Source organism: Aquarana catesbeiana, linkage group LG03 (assembly GCF_042186555.1).
Source record: "Aquarana catesbeiana isolate 2022-GZ linkage group LG03, ASM4218655v1, whole genome shotgun sequence".
In the NCBI taxonomy this organism is placed as follows: Eukaryota; Metazoa; Chordata; class Amphibia; order Anura; family Ranidae; genus Aquarana; species Aquarana catesbeiana.
This window is the reverse complement of record NC_133326.1, coordinates 222,749,381-222,769,816: the sequence shown is the minus strand read 5'-3', so window position 1 is coordinate 222,769,816 and position 20,436 is coordinate 222,749,381. Positions and strand designations below refer to the sequence as shown.

General features: G+C 41.7%; 1 protein-coding gene across 3 annotated transcripts in view; it reads right to left on the bottom strand.

Moving 5' to 3' along the window:
* The window catches only part of TSPAN12 (tetraspanin 12), a 315,531-nt gene extending 295,329 nt beyond the window's left edge, over positions 1–20,202 (bottom strand). For 2 of the 3 annotated variants that reach the window (XM_073619812.1, XM_073619814.1), the window contains exons 1-2: positions 20,000–20,202; positions 11,662–11,772 (exon numbers count right to left, since the gene is read on the bottom strand). In XM_073619812.1, the coding sequence (XP_073475913.1) occupies positions 11,662–11,772; positions 20,000–20,164 (276 nt within the window). In that variant the 5' untranslated portion in view covers positions 20,165–20,202. The remainder of the gene's footprint in view (positions 1–11,661; positions 11,773–19,999) is intronic. The other variant, XM_073619815.1, reaches the window with a different exon arrangement.
* Positions 20,203–20,436: the final 234 nt, after the last annotated feature.

Below are 20,436 nucleotides of genomic sequence, written 5' to 3'. Positions count from 1 at the left end.
ATTTTATAAGAGTGTATTGCTCTCATGGTTTAGAGAAGCAGGATCTCCCAATCTATGGATAGTGTAGGACCTACTAATCATGGGGTACTTTGTCGCATTAGGTGAGCTTAGCACCATATAGCAATATGGTGTGACCAAATCCCCATATTTTTTTGATAATTTTTTTTTGAAAATGTTTAGGTGTTTTAAACTAGCTTTGCTGGAGGTAAATGTCTTTTTTGCATGTGTGCGCTGTAATATTTTCTTCTACTGTAAGGTCTTAGGGGCTGCACCATCTTTAATGCATCTTTTAGGGTGTGCACCCCCCAAATATCTTGTGTTGTCTAATACTTACCAAGGTCCCATCGTGATCCAACGATGTGTCCTAGAGACTCCTGGGCCTCCCCCTCCTCATTGGCTAAGACAGCAGTGGCAGCCATTGGCTGCCACTGCTATCAATCACAGCCAGAGAGACAATGAAGAGAGAAAGGGGGCAAAGCCAAGACGCGGCTCTGTGTATGAGTGGACACGCAGAGCTGCGGCTCAGAAGCAAGCTGCAAGCTGCTTGTTCTGGGGGCACTCGGCAGTAGGAAGGGGACAAGAGCGTCGGCAGGGGACCTGAGAAGAGGAGGATCGGGGATGCTCTGTGCAAATCCACTGCACAGAGCAGGTAAGTATAACATGTTTGTTATTTAAAAGAATTAAAAAATTGCCTTTAATATCATACTATACTATACATTGTATCTTACAGTGCTTATACTATACTATACATTGTATCTTACAGTGCACATACTATACTATACATTGTATCTTACAGTGCACATACTATACTATACATTGTGGTTTACAGTGCTTATACTATACTATACATTGTATCTTACAGTGCACATACTATACTATACATTGTGGTTTACAGTGCACATACTATACTATACTATACACTCCAAAGACATGCTGGTAGGTTAATTGGATCCTGTCTAAATTGTCCCTAGTATGTATGAATGTGAGTTAGGGACCTTAGATTGTAAGCTCCTTGACGGTAGGGACTGATGTGAATGTACAATGTATATGTAAAGCGCTGCGTAAATTGACGGCGCTATATAAGTACCTGAAATAAATAAATAAATAAAATACTATACATTGTATCTTACAGTGCACATACTATACTATATATTGTATCATACCATGCACATACTATACTATACATTGTATCTTACAGTGCACATACTATACTATACATTGTGGTTTACAGTGCACATACTATACTATATATTTTGGTTTACAGTGCACATACTATACTATACATTGTATCTTACAGTGCACATACTATACTATACATTGTATCTTACAGTGCACATACTATACTATACATTGTATCTTACAGTGCACATACTATACTATACATTGTGGTTTACAGTGCACATACTATACTATACATTGTGGTTTACAGTGCACATACTATACTATATATTTTGGTTTACAGTGCACATACTATACTATACATTGTGGTTTACAGTGCACATACTATACTATACATTGTGGTTTACAGTGCACTTACTATACTATATGTTGTGGCTTACAGTGCACATACTATACTATACATTGTATCTTACCGTGCACATACTATACTATACATTGTATCTTACAGTGCACATACTATACTATACATTGTATCTTACCGTGCACATACTATACTATACATTGTATCTTACAGTGCACATACTATACTATACATTGTGGTTTACAGTGCACATACTATACTATATATTGTGGTTTACAGTGCTTATACTATACTATACATTGTATCTTACAGTGCACATACTATACTATACATTGTGGTTTACAGTGCACATACTATACTATATATTGTGGTTTACAGTGCTTATACTATACTATACATTGTATCTTACAGTGCACATACTATACTATACATTGTATCTTACAGTGCACATACTATACTATACATTGTGGTTTACAGTGCACATGCTATACTATACATTGTGGTTTACAATGCACATACTATAGTATACATTGTATCTTACAGCACAGATACTATACTATACATTGTATCTTACAGTGCACATACTATACTATACATTGTGGTTTACAGTGCACATACTATACTATATATTGTGGTTTGCAGTGCACATGCTATACTATACATTGTATCTTACAGTGCACATACTATACTATACATTGTGGTTTACAGTGCACATACTATACATTGTGGTTAACAGTGCACATACTATACTATACATTGTTGTTTACAGTGCACATACTATACTATATATTGTGGTTTGCAGTGCACATGCTATACTATACATTGTATCTTACAGTGCACATACTATACTATACATTGTGGTTTACAGTGCACATACTATACATTGTGGTTAACAGTGCACATACTATACTATACATTGTGGTTTACAGTGCACATAATATACTATATATTGTGGCTTACCGTGCACATACTATACTATACATTGTGGTTTACAGTGCACATACTATACTATACATTGTGGTTTACAGTGCACATACTATACATTGTGGTTTACAGTGCACATACTATACTATACATTGTTGTTTACAGTGCACATACTATACTATACATTGTTGTTTACAGTGTACATACTATACTATACATTGTTGTTTACAGTGTACATACTATACTATACATTGTGGTCTACACATGCACAGAGTATATACTATACATTGTGGCTTACAGTGCACATACTATACTATACATTGTATCTTACAGTGCACATACTATACTATACATTGTGGTTTACAGTGCACTTAGTATACTATATGTTGTGGCTTACAGTGCACATACTATACTATACATTGTATCTTACAGTGCACATACTATACTATACATTGTATCTTATAGTGCATATACTATACTATACATTGAATCTTACAGTGCACATACTATACTATACATTGTATCTTACAGTGCACATACTATACTATACATTGTATCTTATAGTGCATATACTATACTATACATTGAATCTTACAGTGCACATACTATACTATACATTGTATCTTACAGTGCACATGCTATACTATACATTGTGGTTTACAATGCACATACTATACTATACTATACATTGTGGTTTACAGTGCACATACTACACTATATATTGTGGTTTACAGTGCACATACTATACATTGTGGCTTACAATGCACATACTATACTATATATTGTATCTTACAGTGCACATACTATACTATACATTGTGGTGTACAATGCACATACTATACTATATATTGTGGTTTACAGTGCACATACTATACTATACATTGTATCTTACAGTGCACATGCTATACTATACATTGTGGTTTACAATGCACATACTATACTATACATTGTGGTTTACAGTGCACATACTACACTATATATTGTGGTTTACAGTGCACATACTATACTATACATTGTGGCTTACAATGCACATAATATACTATATATTGTATCTTACAGTGCACATGCTATACTATACATTGTGGTTTACAATGCACATACTATACTATATATTGTGGTTTACAGTGCACATACTATACTATATATTGTATCTTACAGCACAGATACTATACTATACATTGTATCTTACAGTGCACATGCTATACTATACATTGTGGTTTACAGTGCACATACTATACTATATATTGTGGTTTACAGTGCACATACTATACTATACATTGTGGCTTACAATGTACATACTATACTATATATTGTATCTTACAGTGCACATACTATACTATACATTGTATCTTACCATGCACATACTATACTATACATTGTGGTTTACAGTGCACATGCTATACTATATATTGTGGTTTACAGTGCACATACTATACTATACATTGTGGTTTACAGTGCACGTAGTATACTATATATTGTGGCTTACTGTGCACATACTATACTATACATTGTGGTTTACAGTGCACATACTATACTATGCATTGTGGCTTACCATGCACATACTATACTATACATTGTGGTTTACAGTGCACATACTATACTATACAATGTATCTTACAGTGCACATACTATACTATAAATTGTGGCTTATAGTGCACATACTATACTATACATTGTGGTTTACAGTACACATAGTATACTATAAATTGTGGTTTACAGTGCACATAGTATACTATAAATTGTGGTTTACAGTGCACATACTATACTATACATTGTATCTTACCGTGCACATACTATACTATACATTGTGGTTTACAGTGCACATGCTATATTATATATTGTGGTTTACAGTGCACATACTATACTATACATTGTGGTTTACAGTGCACATACTATACTATACATTGTGGCTTACCGTGCACATACTATACTATACATTGTGGTTTACAGTGCACATACTATACTATGCACTGTATCTTACCGTGCACATACTATACCATACAATGTATCTTACAGTGCACATACTATACTATAAATTGTGGCTTATAGTGCACATACTATACTATACATTGTGGTTTACAGTACACATAGTATACTATAAATTGTGGTTTACAGTGCACATACTATACTATACATTGTATCTTACCGTGCACATACTATACTATACATTGTGGTTTACAGTGCACATGCTATATTATATATTGTGGTTTACAGTGCACATACTATACTATACATTGTGGTTTACAGTGCACATACTATACTATACATTGTGGCTTACCGTGCACATACTATACTATACATTGTGGTTTACAGTGCACATACTATACTATACATTGTATCTTACAGTGCACATACTATACTATACATTGTATCTTACAGCACAGAAACTATACTATACATTGTATCTTACAGTGCACATGCTATACTATACATTGTGGTTTACAGTGCACATGCTATACTATACATTGTGGCTTACAATGCACATACTATACTATATATTGTATCTTACAGTGCACATACTATACTATACATTGTATCTTACCGTGCACATACTATACTATACAATGTATCTTACAGTGCACATACTATACTATAAATTGTGGCTTATAGTGCACATACTATACTATACATTGTGGTTTACAGTACACATAGTATACTATAAATTGTGGTTTACAGTGCACATACTATACTATACATTGTATCTTACCGTGCACATACTATACTATACATTGTGGTTTACAGTGCACATGCTATACTATATATTGTGGTTTACAGTGCACATACTATACTATACATTGTGGTTTACAGTGCACATAGTATACTCAAATTGTGGATTACAGTGCACATACTATATTATAAATTGTGGCTTACCGTGCACATACTATACTATACATTGTGGTTTACAGTGCACACACTATACTATAAATTGTGGCTTATAGTGCACATACTATACTATACATTGTGGTTTACAGTGCACATAGTATACTCAAATTGTGGTTTACAGTGCACATACTATACTATACATTGTGGTTTACAGTACACATAAAGAAACACATGAAATAGTACTCAAGGCAAACATAGGCTGGTAATACACTAGTAGACTTTCAAATGAACATTCGGATGAAACTTCTCAGTACACTCGAAGATCTGATGAATGTCATTCGAAAGTACTTTAAAAATGTTGTTTCTCTTTAACATTTGATTTTGGAAAAAAACCTCACACACTGTAATGCTCTGTACACACGACCGGTTTTGCCGTCGAATAAACTCTGCAGGTTTTTCTGACGGAGTTCCGACGGAATTCCGCTCAAGCTGTCTTGCGTACACACGATCACACCAAATTCCGACCGTCCAGAATGCGGTGATGTACAACACGTATGACGGGACTAGAAAACCAAAGTTCAATAGCCAGTAGCCAATAGCTTCCGTCTCCTACTTGCTTCAGAGCATGCGTCGTTTTTAGTGCGTCGGACGAGCGTTTTTTCCGATAGGAATTGGTTCTGTCGGAAAAATATAGAACATGTTCTCTATCTAAGTCCGTCTGAATTTTCGACAGAAAAAGTCCGATGGGGCATACACACGGTCAGAATATACGATGAAAAGCTCCCATCGGACTCTTTCTGTCGGAAATTCTGCTCGTGTGTACGCGGCATTGGGCAACTCTTTTTCTCCTGGCAGCAGTTTTGGCAAAAAAAAAAAAAACACTTGATGCCTGTAAACTTTTGTAATGAGTTTAGGCTAGTCAAGCGCTTGGGCATTAATTCATTTAATTGGCCATAATAATAATTTATTCTGCCCATTGAAATGAATTAACTCTCTTTAACGCATCAAGCGTTTTTTCTGCCAAAACTCTGCTGCTCTTGGATGCACTGGCATTTTTTTTTCTGCCTCTAAACGCCTATGTGTGCATGGTAACATGGACCAACATGCCAGGACGTATAGAGGCAGGGAAAAAAAAATGCCAAACGCCCCTAGGAGCAGCTGTAAAACATCCAGTGTGCATGAGGAGTTAGAAATTTGCTCATTCAAGAAAGATTTTTCATTCTGCTCCTTCACAACAGTCATAAATGATTGGATCCTAATAATAATTTGGAAATTGAACAAACGATCTTAAAACATTTGGAACAACATTCTACTAGTGTATGGGCAGCTTTATTCCTCGCTACAACAATCCCTGCCTGGCAGCACGTCTGGAGTCCTCACTTATAAAATGAGTGTAGAGGAAAGAGGAAACCATGTAGATAACACAACTCCAGATAAACACCACTATCATGGCAAGTCAATAGGCTTGTCAGAATCCTGCAATATTTATGATCTTGAAATAACTACTCTACAATCCAGCTTGGTTAATTTAGTTATACATAAAGTACAGGTAACAGAAAATACACTATTCCTTTCATGGAAACTATTGATTACACTGTTGATACATTAATACAATAGATCTAGACCCAATCACTAAAATCTTTTAGGCTTGGTTCACACCGGTGCGATGCGGGAACCCTGCAAATCCAGTGCGGGTTCTCGCTTCGCACCTGAATCGCACAGTGGTTCACACTGAGATCCGCTGGGGGTGTCAATGTAAAGTTAATGACCCCCCCCCCCCAGATCGGTTCACAGATCGCAGTGCGAACTGTGAAATGGTGCAGGAATCGGATTGCATGCATCTACAGATAGAAGTTAATTCCTTTGATCTCTAAAAGAATTAAAAGATACTTTGTATCTCTTCTCTATCTCTCAGCGCTGAGGAATGTTGATAAACATTTGTTGGCTTTTTTTTTGACAGCTCAGCTCTGCATGGTTTACATAGAATCACAGAAATGGCTAATTTGGATCGGGAGGGGGGTGGACTCGAGATCGTGTTTTTTTTAAATGATTAATTGTGCAGCTCTAATTTTAACATGTTATTGTAATCTCAAAAGTTGTTTTCAAGCTTTCACTAAAATAATACCTGGAAATCTTGCCAAATAGCCATTGTTTAGGCACTTTTTCTGACAACTGTCTCCCAACGGTACTGATGTTGTCACCCTGTCACATGAGCCCCTGTGGAGACTACAAGTGGCTGTGAAGACACACATAACAGGGACCTACATACAGGGGTTGCCATTGCGACCTGGCCCCATGCCCGTGTGGCCCACCTGTACACCTGGATAGGGGGGCTGCGGCATGTAGAGGAACTGATCCCTCCATGTAGCTGCTGAAGTCCCGCTTCTCTTCCTCGCCCTCCCGCAGACATTCAGTGGCTGTTGGAGGGAAATGGAGGGCATTAAGTCCTCCACATGCTGCTCCTGCTGCTTCTCTATCCCTGTCCTGCTGCCCAGGGCCCCTGTGTGCAACCCTGCCCTACCCCCCCTTGGGGGATATGTCAGGATAGAAAGCATATATTCATAGGTGGGGCATAGTAAACTGTGTTTACTATGCCTCACTTTGTGAATGAACAGGAAGCTCTATACAGAGCTATTCCTGTTCATTCATTCTGTAAAGCTGAGGCTGCAGCCAAAGTGACTGATGAATCTGTCCTTAGTCCATTTCTCTGTCTCAAAAGTGAGACATCAGGGGTCTGTTTAGACCCCTGATATTTCACCAAAGATCCCCAACGGGGGTCCTAAAAACTATGTAAAAAAATGATAAAAAATAAAAAGTGTAAAAAAATAATAATAATTCATATAGAATAAAATGGTAAATAAATTAATTAATTAAAAAATAAAAAACTATGGACATCGGTGGTGGAACTACTAGGGTCGCAAAGGTCACACTTGTGACTGGGCTCAGACCAAGAGGTGAATCTGGAGTGAATACATTTAGCTCGGAAGTAGCTGAAACAAGCTAGAGGAAATCAGCATCACTGAGCCCTCGAACCTTAAAGCTCCACAACATTCAACAACCCACCCTTTTAAATTGTTCTTGTTCACATTTGAGAGCTCAGGCTGCTGTAGCTCAATGCCAGAAGCTCAAAAAGGTACATGAGATATTTTGAAGCAGAATGGGGTGTTTCTGGTCCCATAGATTTCAATGGGAGAGAACGAAACATGCTGAAAATTAGTGTTTTTCAAACCTAAAAAAACCTTCCCCTTCTAGTAACTAGCTTCCCAAAAACGTGCAAAAATGATCCCAAATCACCTGTAAACACTCATGCCCAGGTGTAAATACAGCCTGAGATGCAAAAAATGAAATGGCAGTTAACACTGACTGACAATAATACATGACAATAAAGCTTGACAGATGTTTTATGACACATACGGGTCTATTTATAAAGCAAAGAATGTGACATTCACAAACATTGAGTGCTAGAGAACCCACCCAGCTCCACGTGTTTAAATGGCAGTGAATGTTTAGAAATGTCACATTCTCTTCTTTATAAATACATAGTGATTTAGTAAACTAAATGTCACCCAGCTGGGGTTCAGAGCTACTGTATTCATGTAATAAATAGCAGCTCACCAATTCTTAGATGTGGTGGCTGTATTGTTAGGGCTTTTTTTACACTTGCGGTGGGGATATTAAACACCAAGGTTTTACTGTCCCTTAACCGTTCCTCCTTTAGCTGCTGCCATGCTCCACAACCACAGCAGCTAATATCCCTCCTGTCTTGTTCTGTGGGCACTATCGCCTGCTGAACATAACCCATTCAAGCCATGGGGCTACGCTGCAACTGCCCCGCAAGCATGCACAACGCACGCGGCTGCAGTGTTTTATATCCAGCATTTGAGAGGTTTAAACAGGCCCCTCATATACCCCTCATATGTTCTCTGGGAAGCAATCACAATGCGGATCGCTCTTCAAAAGCAAAAGCGAGTGCAAACGAGGCCTAATGCCCCGTACACACGATCAGAAATTCGGCCAGCAAAAGACAGATGAGAGCTTTTGGTCGGAAAATGCGACCGTGTGTATGCTCCATCGGACTTTTGCTGGCGGAATTCCCGCCAGCAAAAGATTGAGAGCAGGTTCTCTATTTTTCGGTCGGAAATTCTGATCGTCTGTAGCAATTCCGACGCGCAAAATTACTACGCATGCTCGGAAACAATTCAACGCATGCCCTGAAGCATTGAACTTCATTTTCTTGGCTCGTCGTAGTGTTGTACGTCACCGCGTTCTTGATGGTCGTGTGACCGTGTGTATGCAAGCCAAGCTTGAGCGGAATTCCATCGGAAAAATCTTGGATGGTTTTTCCAACGGCATTACGCTATTTTCCTATGTTTCCACCTGGTGATCCAGCCAGTAACTGACAGGGGTCCTTACAATGATCAGCTTTTAGTTAATTATGTAAACCCTTTAAAAAAAAAACTGTTGTACAGTTGCAACAGTCACGATTTTGCTGGGATATTCATGGATTTCAGCCCCATGTCCCAGGCTGAGGCTGCCCCGAGCAGAATCCCGAAAAATTGGTTTTGTACTGGCCCAGAGTGTCCGATCCCCCCTAAAAAAAAGTTGCACCACTCTGCCGTCACCCGGCACCACCCACATAGTAATCTGGGTGGGCTGGGAGTCGGGAGTAGGTGATGAGGAGACAGGGAGGGATGTAACAGCCAGCAGGGGGGCTGCACTGTGTCCTAGCCAATGGGTCCCCGTCTATTATTGGCCATCTGGATGGAGCTGCTGTGGAGCCGCACTACTGAATGAGGTGAGGCACAGCAGAACAGAAGTGGTTTATGACTGAATAGTATTTAAATTCATGTAGAACAAAGTGCATGAAACCTGTATCTAGTAGGCAGGAGCGGAGTGTCTCTACCCCTCCTTCTTTCTATCTATCCCTCTCTCTTTCTTCTTTCTCCCTCCATCCCTCCTTCTTTCTCCTTTTCTTTCCCTATATATTACTATGTTCTCCACTATGTAAGTCATCTAAGACTCTATTTAACCATGCTCCCTTTAAGCCACGTCCATTATTAGCATAATTGAAACCACGCCCATGTTCCTCGTACTAGGCCATGCCTACAAACAAATGCCCCCCCCCCCCCCAATTAAAATAAGAGTCCGCCTACAGACAAAAAATTTCCTTAAAATTTTTTCGAGAATGTCGGCAACTATGCTGTTGATGTAACTGCTTGTTAAAGCAGAACTTTACTGTCTCAATCAACAATGAATATTTCAAATCCTCATGCTGCTAGCATTAGTAAATAGATAGGAAAGTAAAGTATATTTACTTGTTTTTAACTTTTTTGTTACATTTCTTCAGTTACTTTCTGGTTTGCAAGCGTAGACAAATGATGTCATAAACTGCAACAGTGTCAGTGAAATGGCCGTGTTGTGGGCAATTCCGCCAGTAACCGTCATGGTGACGCCAGGCGAGTTTCCCTGCGCCTGCACGCACACAGATGCCTGACAGCCAGACCACGGCAGTCTGTGCGCCCCGCTGCGCGCGCACGCCCTGATCTTGTGGGCATACCCCCCGGCCTATTTAAACCTGCCACTGACACTTGCAGTTTGCTGGATTATCAAACAACTCCTGTGTACCTGTGCCTTGTATACTCTGAAGACCCCTGCTTGACCTCTGCTTGGCTTGACCTGTGTTCCTGTTTATCTCCTCGCTCTGACCCTGGCTTGGCTGACTACTCTCCGATCTTCTGCCCTCCGTGTATGACCCGGCTTGTTCCTGTACCTCTCTCGGACTGTCTTCTGGTATCTGATCCCTGGCCTGGCTGCGGACCCTGTTCCTGGTTTACCCTGCTGTTACTGCTCAAGACTTCTCTCCGCACGGCTGCCACAACACACTCTGGCTTCTTACAGCCAACCAGCCAGCTTGCAGTATTCCTGGCAACCCGTGCACCTCTGTGCATCGCATCCCCTGCATCAAATCCAGGGACGCGCTGCATTCAGCCGCAAGGGACGCCCTCTCAGCAACCCGGCCTCACACTACAGACTTGACAAAGAGTCTTCAGGAGAGGAGGAGTGGTTTACTCCATTAGTCACACCCTTCTGCCTGCATGCATGAGCTAAGGGCAGATGGATTCCAGGAAGTAAATGCCAAATGAATCATCTTCCCTTACTCAAGATTGCAACAGCCAGAATGCTAGGGTGTGTTTTTCAAAGTGATTTCTCAGCAAAAATAAATCATGTAGACATGGCTGGATGGAAGGAGTTTGCTTTAAATATTAAGAATTAATTAAATAGTGTTTTTGGTTTGTGGTAATTAGATGCAGTAAAGATCCGCTGACGTGTTAGCTGGAGTTCAGCTTCTATTTGTTTTTCAAGCCAATGCAAAGCTGGCCATACACTAGCAGATCTTTGAACAAACATACGAAAATTCTTATTAGTGAACAAACCATGAGCCCTGATGACGTCAGATGTTGCTGACGAAACATGTTGGATCCCATGATACGTGCCACTTCACTTCTGCCACTTGTTGGAACGAAGGTGGAATGCTGTTGGTGTACCTGCCATTTTACAAAACATGATTTTATCTTATGCTTATGTAAGTGCAACCTGTATATTTTTAACAAATTTTCTAAATAGTACTGCACTATGAGGAGCTTCTGTTCTTGTCTTTTTGAAGCCATGTCCATTAGACATCCTATTTTCTTGCTGTTTTTGACTACCTGTCATGGGTGTCAATTTCGTCTGGTAAGTAGGACATTTACCAGTTGGTGGAAGGAGATGCACTGGAAACATTAGCCATATATGTCTTCTACACTGTCACATTTGATGTATAGAAGAATTACCAGCACTTTATGTGGGTCTAACTAATCAGTGGTGGATCATTGGACTTTTCTGTTTATATTATATTCACTTGATAGTCATTATAAATATATGATTATATATTTATTTTTTAATGCTTTAGCACGGTATGAAATTACAGTTGTTTTTCTTCACATAGTTAATAATTTGTTTGTTCAAGAAATATTTTCCGTCCTACTTTTTTGAATTTTCTTGTCACTGTGGTTGAAAATAAACATCCATTTAAAAGCCAATAACCATTAGAAAATTGAAAAAGCGTTGGTAAAACTAAAGTTTTCTAACAAAACTCTGCTAGTGTATGGCCAGATTAAATCTGTTGGAGGTAATGTAATGGTGCCCATGTACACTTACATTTTATTATCAGATTGATGTGCCATTTGATCAAAACAACTCATTCAGATTAGAAATAACTTCTCTTTGGACCAATATAGATAGGTCCAATCAAACTAATATGATCAACCAGGACGGAAAATTATTGATCGTTTTGAATCACTCAGCAGCACTGAAATAATTTGATCATAAACTGGAAGGTAGTTCACTCATTCAGGATATGAGGTTGCATGGTGGAAACAGAGGCAATTGGAAACTTACATTTAAAACTTCCAACTGTCAATCCAACTCCACTTCCCTGTGTGTGCCAAATAGATGGATTGTTGGGAGAGATCGATCAGAAAAGACATTTATCATTTAATGGTGTATATGGCCACCATAAGGCTCCATTAGCATGGCGTGTTTTTCCATGGAGTAAACCCCAGCAGCAGAAAGCTACTGATCTCTTTCTGCAAAGTTTGACAGCTGCGAGCGAATAGCTGCGACTGCTGAGACTGTACACTGCAATGACAGGCTGTCAGAGACCACAACTATTAATGCCTGTTCAGACAGCCAGCGATCACCTGCGGTGCAACCACCTCTGCAAACACTATCTTCTCCCCATATTGACAGTGCTGCTGTCCAAAGGTATCATCCCTTGCTCCCCTAATGGACTAGAGATACTTTAAGCCCCTGTTCACACCGGGTGCGGCTTCAAAGTGGTGCTCAATGCGATTTCTGGCAATTTCAATGTACTGTGACTTGGCTATGTCCAATTAAAACAGTACAGCGTGAGATATAATTCCTTTTCCTTCTAGCACAATTGCTGGCAATTAAAAAATTAGAAATAAAAACTGCATGGGGGTCCCCCGAGCAAGCAGCCTGGCAGACCAGGAAAGGGGGGATGAGCGAGCAGCCTAAGGGTCTGGTATAGATTTTAGGGGGCCCCACGCAATTCTTTTTTCTCAATTTAAAATTTTAGTGTGGGGGTTCCTCTTAAAATCAATACCAGACCCTAAGGGTCTGGTAAGGATTGGGGGGAGACCCCCACACAGTTTTTTTTCTCAATTTTAAATTTGTGGGCAAATCTGTTTACATGCAACTGTCAGCGGGGAACCCGCTGCTTTTGTTTTGTGAACAAATATACCAGTAAAAAAAGGGTTAAAAAATAAGGTGAAAAATGGCTCAAAGTCACGCTGATATGAACACAGGCGTGACTTCAGGGCGATTTACATTAGAGTCTATAATAGATAAATCACACGGAAGTCGGAAAAAAGTAATACATTAACTACTTTTCAAAACACACCACTTCAAGTTGCAGCTATTAAGACAGAGCCATAGAAATACATTAGGTGCGACTTCAGGTGCAATCTGGAAATCGCATGTTGAAACTGAAGTTGCACTGGTGTGAATAGGAGCTAAGACAGTAAGTGTGTTACTGGATGGATCTGGACTGGATGGGAAAAAAAATGAATGAAGCCACAAGGCTCTCTCAGCTGAGAGCATGAGCCAGCCCCTCCCGCCCCCTCCACAGCCCAGTGCTCCAGTGAGCGCTGGAGGGGAAGACAGTCTCTGCTCAGAGCAGACCGAGAACTAAACAATCAGCAGTCATGTGATCGCTCAGTCCCTTGTCTTAGGGCTGGTGAGGGACAGCTGCTGTTTCACAGCGATGCTGGGATGATAGAGGTGAGTAAGTATGCTTGCTTTTTCTAAATCCCACACTCCTCTTTTAAATAATAATTAAAAAAAAATTAGAACGTGTAAAAAAAAAAAAATATATATATATTTTTTTAAATTAAAGCGCACCCTGTGCAAATGCAAACGTGCATGTAGGTCCCACATAGGTATGTAAACAGTGATCACACCACACATATGAAGTATCACTGCAAATATCAGAGTGGGAAAATAATTCTAGCATCGGAGCTCACATTTCATTCTAAATTTTTAGATTGTAAGCTCTAATGAGCAGGGCCCTCTGATTCCTCTTGAACCAAATTGTAATGTAAGTGTACTGTCTGCCCTCATGTTGTAAAGTGCTGCGCAAACTGTTGGCGCTATATAAAATCTGTATAATAATAATAATAATAAACTGATACCCAGTAAAGGCTTTTAAAGCGTTGTCTATGCAGATATTTAGGTACCGTGGTTAGTCGCCATTTCACGTGGGTGTAAAATTGTAAATCTTGACATGTTTGGTATCTATTTACTCGGCATATCATGGAGTCAATTCACTAAGAGTTAAATAACTGCTGAAAATTGTGGTAAATAACGCATGCAGTAAATCATTCAGAAATGTGCAATTCATTAAGAATTGAGAATTTTGTATTAAATACGGTAACAATGTGGTAACCTTAAGGCTCCATTCACACTTGGACGATCTGCAGCCGCCTGTTTTTTTGTTTAGCTTTTATTTTGTTTTTTTGGAGCGGCACTATTCATATGAATGGGCCTCCCTCCACTCCAAAAACACTCCAGAAGCTCATGTACCAAATCTTGGCACAGAGCCAGGAGCGTTTGCAGTTGCGATTTTCGCCACGATTATATCGCAATTTGCTGCTCGATAATCGCAGCAAAATCGCCCCATGTTTGGGGTGCCATTAATAAATAATGGCATCCCAAACGCATTCCGCGTTTTCCCACGATTCGGGAATGGAGCCTTAGTGAATTGACCTCCATCTTTTATATTTTAAAGAAGTAGGTGTTATAGTGGGTTGATGTGCACTAAAATGCATTTAATATTTTTTCCTGAAAATTTGCGTTTGATAAATGACTGTTCAAATATTGCATAACATAAAAAATTGCAGCAGCCACCATTTTATTCTCCCGGGCCTCTGCTGCCAGAAAATAGATTGTTTGGGGGTTCAAAGTAATTTTCTAGCAAAAAAAAATTAAAGGCTGGTTTTACACATCACACAGACAGTGCACAGTGAATGCCCCCCAGTGCTGCACTCTCAGTGCTATACTTTCAGTGATGTGCTCACTATGCTGTCAGTGATGTACTCTTAGTGCTATGCTGTCAGTGATGTACTCTTATGCCCTGTACACACGGTCGGACTTTGTTCGGACATTCCGACAACAAAATCCTAGGATTTTTTCCGACGGATGTTGGCTCAAACTTGTCTTGCATACACACGGTCACACAAAGTTGTCGGAAAATCCGATCGTTCTGAACGCGGTGACGTAAAACATGTACGTCGGGACTATAAACAGGGCAGTGGCCAATAGCTTTCATCTCTTTATTTATTCTGAGCATGCGTGGCACTTTGTCCGTCGGATTTGTGTACACACGATCGGAATTTCCGACAACGGATTTTGTTGTCGGAAAATTTTATATCCTGCTCTCAAACTTTGTGTGTCGGAAAATCCGATGGAAAATGTGTGATGGAGCCTACACACGATCGGAATTTCCGACAACAAGGTCCTATCACACATTTTCCGTCGGAAAATCCGACCGTGTGTACGGGGCATTAGTGATATGCTGTCAGTGATGTGCTCACTATACTTTCAGTGATGTGCTCTCATTCCTATGCTGTCAGTGATGAGCTCTCAGTGCTGTGCTGTCAGTGATGTGCTGTCAGTGATGTGCTCTTAGTGCTGTGATCTCAGTGCTGTGCTGTCAGTGATGTGCTGTCAGTGCTATGCTGTCAGTGATGTGCTCGCTATACTTTCAGTGATGTGCTCTCAGTGATGCTGTCAGTGATGTGCTCTCAGTGCTGTGCTGTCAGTGATGTGATCTCAGTGCTATGCTGTCAGTGATGTGCTCGCTATACTTTCAGTGATGTGCTCTCAGTGATGCTGTCAGTGATGTGCTCTCAGTGCTGTGCTGTCAGTGATGTGATCTCAGTGCTATGCTGTTAGTGATGTGCTCAGTCCTATGCTGTCAGTGATGTGATCTCACTGCTGTGCTCTCAGTGATGTGATTTCAGTGCTATGCTGTCAGTGCTGTGCTCTCAGTGCTGTGCTCTCAGTGCTGTGCTGTCAGTGATGTGCTGTCAGTGATGTGCTCTTAGTGCTGTGATCTCAGTGCTGTGCTGTCAGTGATGTGCTGTCAGTGCTATGCTGTCAGTGATGTGCTCGCTATACTTTCAGTGATGTGCTCTCAGTGATGCTGTCAGTGATGTGCTCTCAGTGCTGTGCTGTCAGTGATGTGATCTCAGTGCTATGCTGTTAGTGATGTGCTCAGTCCTATGCTGTCAGTGATGTGATCTCACTGCTGTGCTCTCAGTGATGTGATTTCAGTGCTATGCTGTCAGTGCTGTGCTCTCAGTGCTGTGCTCTCAGTGCTATGCTGTCAGTGATGTGCTCTCAGTGCTATGCTGTCAGTCATGTGCTCTCGGTGATGTGATCTCAGTGCTGTGCTGTCAGCGATGTGCTCTCAGTGCTATGCTCTCAGTGCTATGCTGTCAGTGATGTGCTGTCAGTAATGTGATCTCAGTGCTATGCTGTCAGTGATGTGCTCTCAATGCTGTGCTGTCAGTGTTGTGATCTAAGTGCTGTGCTCTCAGTGATGTGCTCTTAGTGCTGTGCTGTTAGTAATGTGCTGTCAGTGATGTGATCTCAGTGCTGTGCTGTCAGTGATGTGATTTCAGTGCTGTGCTGTCAGTGATGTGATTTCAGTGCTGTGCTGTCAGTGATGTGATCTCAGTGCTGTGCTGTCAGTGATGTGATCTCAGTGCTGTGCTGTCAGTGATGTGATTTCAGTGCTGTGCTGTCAGTGATGTGATTTCAGTGCTGTGCTGTCAGTGATGTGATCTCAGTGCTATGCTGTCAGTGATGTGATCTCAGTGCTGTGCTGTCCTGTCAGTGATGTGATCTTAGTGCTGTGCTGTCAGTGAAGTGATCTCAGTGCTGTGCTGTCCTGTCAGTGATGTGATCTTAGTGCTGTGCTGTCAGTGATGTGATCTCAGTGCTATGCTGTCAGTGATGTTCTGTCAGTAATGTGATCTCAGTGCTATGCTGTCAGTGATGTGTTCTCAATGCTGTGCTGTCAGTGTTGTGCTCTTAGTGCTGTGCTGTTAGTAATGTGCTGTCAGTGATGTGATCTCAGTGCTGTGCTGTCAGTGATGTGATTTCAGGGCTGTGCTGTCAGTGATGTGATTTCAGTGCTGTGCTGTCAGTGATGTGATCCCAGTGCTATGCTGTCAGTGATGTGATCTCAGTGCTGTGCTGTCAGCGATGTGATCTCAGTGCTGTGCTGTCCTGTCAGTGAAGTGATCTCAGTGCTGTGCTGTCCTGTCAGTGATGTGATCTTAGTGCTGTGCTGTCAGTGAAGTGATCTCAGTGCTGTGCTGTCCTGTCAGTGATGTGATCTTAGTGCTGTGCTGTCAGTGATGTGATCTTAGTGCTGTGCTGTCAGAGATGTGATCTCAGTGCTGTGCTGTCCTGTCAGTGATGTGATCTTAGTGCTGTGCTGTCAGTGATGTGATCTCAGTGCTGTGCTGTCAGTGATGTGATCTTAGTGCTGTGCTGTCAGTGATGTGCTCTCAGTGCTGTGCTGTCAATGATGTGATCTCAGTGCTGTCAGCGATTTTCTCCACGATTATATCGCGATTTGCCGCTCGATAATCACAGCAAAATCACCCCATGTTTGGGGTGCAATTAAGAAATAATGGCATCGCAAACGCATTCCGCATTTTCCCGTGATTCGGGAATGGAGCCTTAGTGAATTGACCTCCATCTTTTATATTTTACAGAAGTAGGTGTTATAGTGGGTTGATGTGCACTAAAATGCATTGAATATTTTTTCCTGAAAATTTATGTTTGTTAAATGACTGTTCAAATATTGCGTGACATAAAAAATTGCAGAAGCCACCATTTTATTCTCCAGGGCCCCTGCTGCCAGAAAATAGATTGTGTTTGGGGGTTCTAAGTAATTTTCTAGCAAAAAAAAATAAAAAAATAAAGGCTGGTTTTACATGTACTGTATGTGAAAATTGTCTAAATTGCCCTCAGACAGCAAGTAGTTAAAGCTGAGATTAGCTGTAGTTTTGTCTAGATAAGGAACAATGTATCCAATACCAGGGCAGTCTGCTGATACAATGTGACAGAAATCACAAGGGTACCAAAGTGCAGTAGTAGGACTGACACACACTGCAGTTCTAGATGTTCCCACACATCACACAGACAGTGCACAGTGAATGCCCCCCAGTGATGTGCTCTCAGTGCTATACATTCAGTGATGTGCTCTCAGTCCTATGCTGTCAGTGATGTGCTCTCAGTCCTATGCTGTCAGTGATGTGCTCTCAGTGCTATGCTGTCAGTGATGTGCTCTCAGTGCTATTCTGTCAGTGATGTGATCTCAGTGCTGTGCTGTCAGTGATGTGCTCTCAGTGCTGTGCTGTCAGTGATGTGCTCTCAGTGCTGTGCTGTCAGTGCTATGCTGTCAGTGATGTGATTTCAGTACTGTGCTGTCAGTGATGTGCTCTCAGTGCTGTACTGTCAGTGATGTGATCTCAGTGCTGTGCTGTCAGTGATGTGATCTCAGTGCTGTGCTGTCAGTGATGTGCTCTCAGTGCTGTGCTGTCAGTGATGTGCTCTCAGTGCTGTGCTGTCAGTGATGAGCTCTCAGTGCTGTGCTGTCAGTGATGTGCTGTCAGTGATATTCTCTCAGTGCTGTACTGTCAGTGATGTGCTCTCAGTGCTATTCTGTCAGTGATGTGCTCTTAGTGCTGTGCTGTCAGTGATGTGCTCTCAGTGCTGTGCTGTCAGTGATGTGCTCTCAGTGCTGTGCTCTCAGTGCTGTGCTGTCAGTGATGTGCTCTCAGTGCTATGCTGTCAGTGATGTGATTTCAGTGCTGTGCTGTCAGTGCTGTGCTGTCAGTGATGTGCTCTCAGTGCTGTGCTGTCAGTGATGTGCTGTCAGTGATGTGCTGTCAGTGCTGTGCTGTCAGTGATGGGCTCTCAGTGCTGTGCTCTCAGTGCTGTGCTGTCAGTGATGAGCTCTCAGTGCTGTGCTGTCAGTGCTGTGCTGTCAGTGATGAGCTCTCAGTGCTGTGCTGTCAGTGCTGTGCTGTCAGGGATGGGCTCTCAGTGCTGTGCTCTCAGTGCTGTGCTGTCAGTGATGAGCTCTCAGTGCTGTGCTGTCAGTGCTGTGCTGTCAGTGATGTGCTCTCAGTGCTGTGCTGTCAGTGATGAGCTCTCAGTGCTGTGCTGTCAGTGCTGTGCTGTCAGTGATGTGCTGTCAGTGATGTGATCTCAGTGCTGTGCTGTCAGTGATGAGCTCCCAGTGCTGTGCTGTCAGTGATGTGCTCTCAGTGCTGTGCTGTCAGTGATGAGCTCTCAGTGCTGTGCTGTCAGTGCTGTGCTGTCAGTGCTGTGCTGTCAGTGATGAGCTCTCAGTGCTGTGCTGTCAGTGATGTGCTGTCAGTGCTATGCTGTCAGGGATGGGCTCTCAGTGCTGTCCTGTCTGTGTCCTCTCAGTGCTATGAATGTACAGTGTGGATCCTGGGAATGTGCTCCTTCCTCCAGTCTGGGGCTGTGACCTGCAGCCATTTGTGTCCATGCAGCTGTGTGTCACCGAACACTCATTCATTACACAGCACACAACACACTCCGCATTCCTCCCTCCGCTATGACAGCTCCACACAACTCCACAAACTTCCCGACAACTGCACTTACTTGAGGTCGCAGTGCTGTGTGGCCCCTGGGAGGAGTATGAGGGGCCACATTAGTGACATGAGGAGTGGAGGGCCCCGCACTGCTCTTCCTGGACTCGCGGAGCCTCTTGTGTTTTGCAGAGATCTCAGCAGACAGTCCGAGCTGGGAAAGGACCGCCGGGCGCATGCGCACTACGCCTGCCCGCTTATTGTTGGTTCCTCCAAGATATTTGATAACCAGGAGCGCACTGCTAGGAATAACTCGCCCTACAATCCCGGCTTCTCCCAGGACTTCTCCACACACACACACCACTGTGTACAATGACATGCCTCACAATGCTGAGACTGACCTTCCACCAACGGATTTCTATATTGGTTGTGGAAAGTCAAACATGTATTTATATCTTATAGACTCAAGGAACTCCCAATATAGGGAGCCTCAGCCTTTCCTAGCCAAGG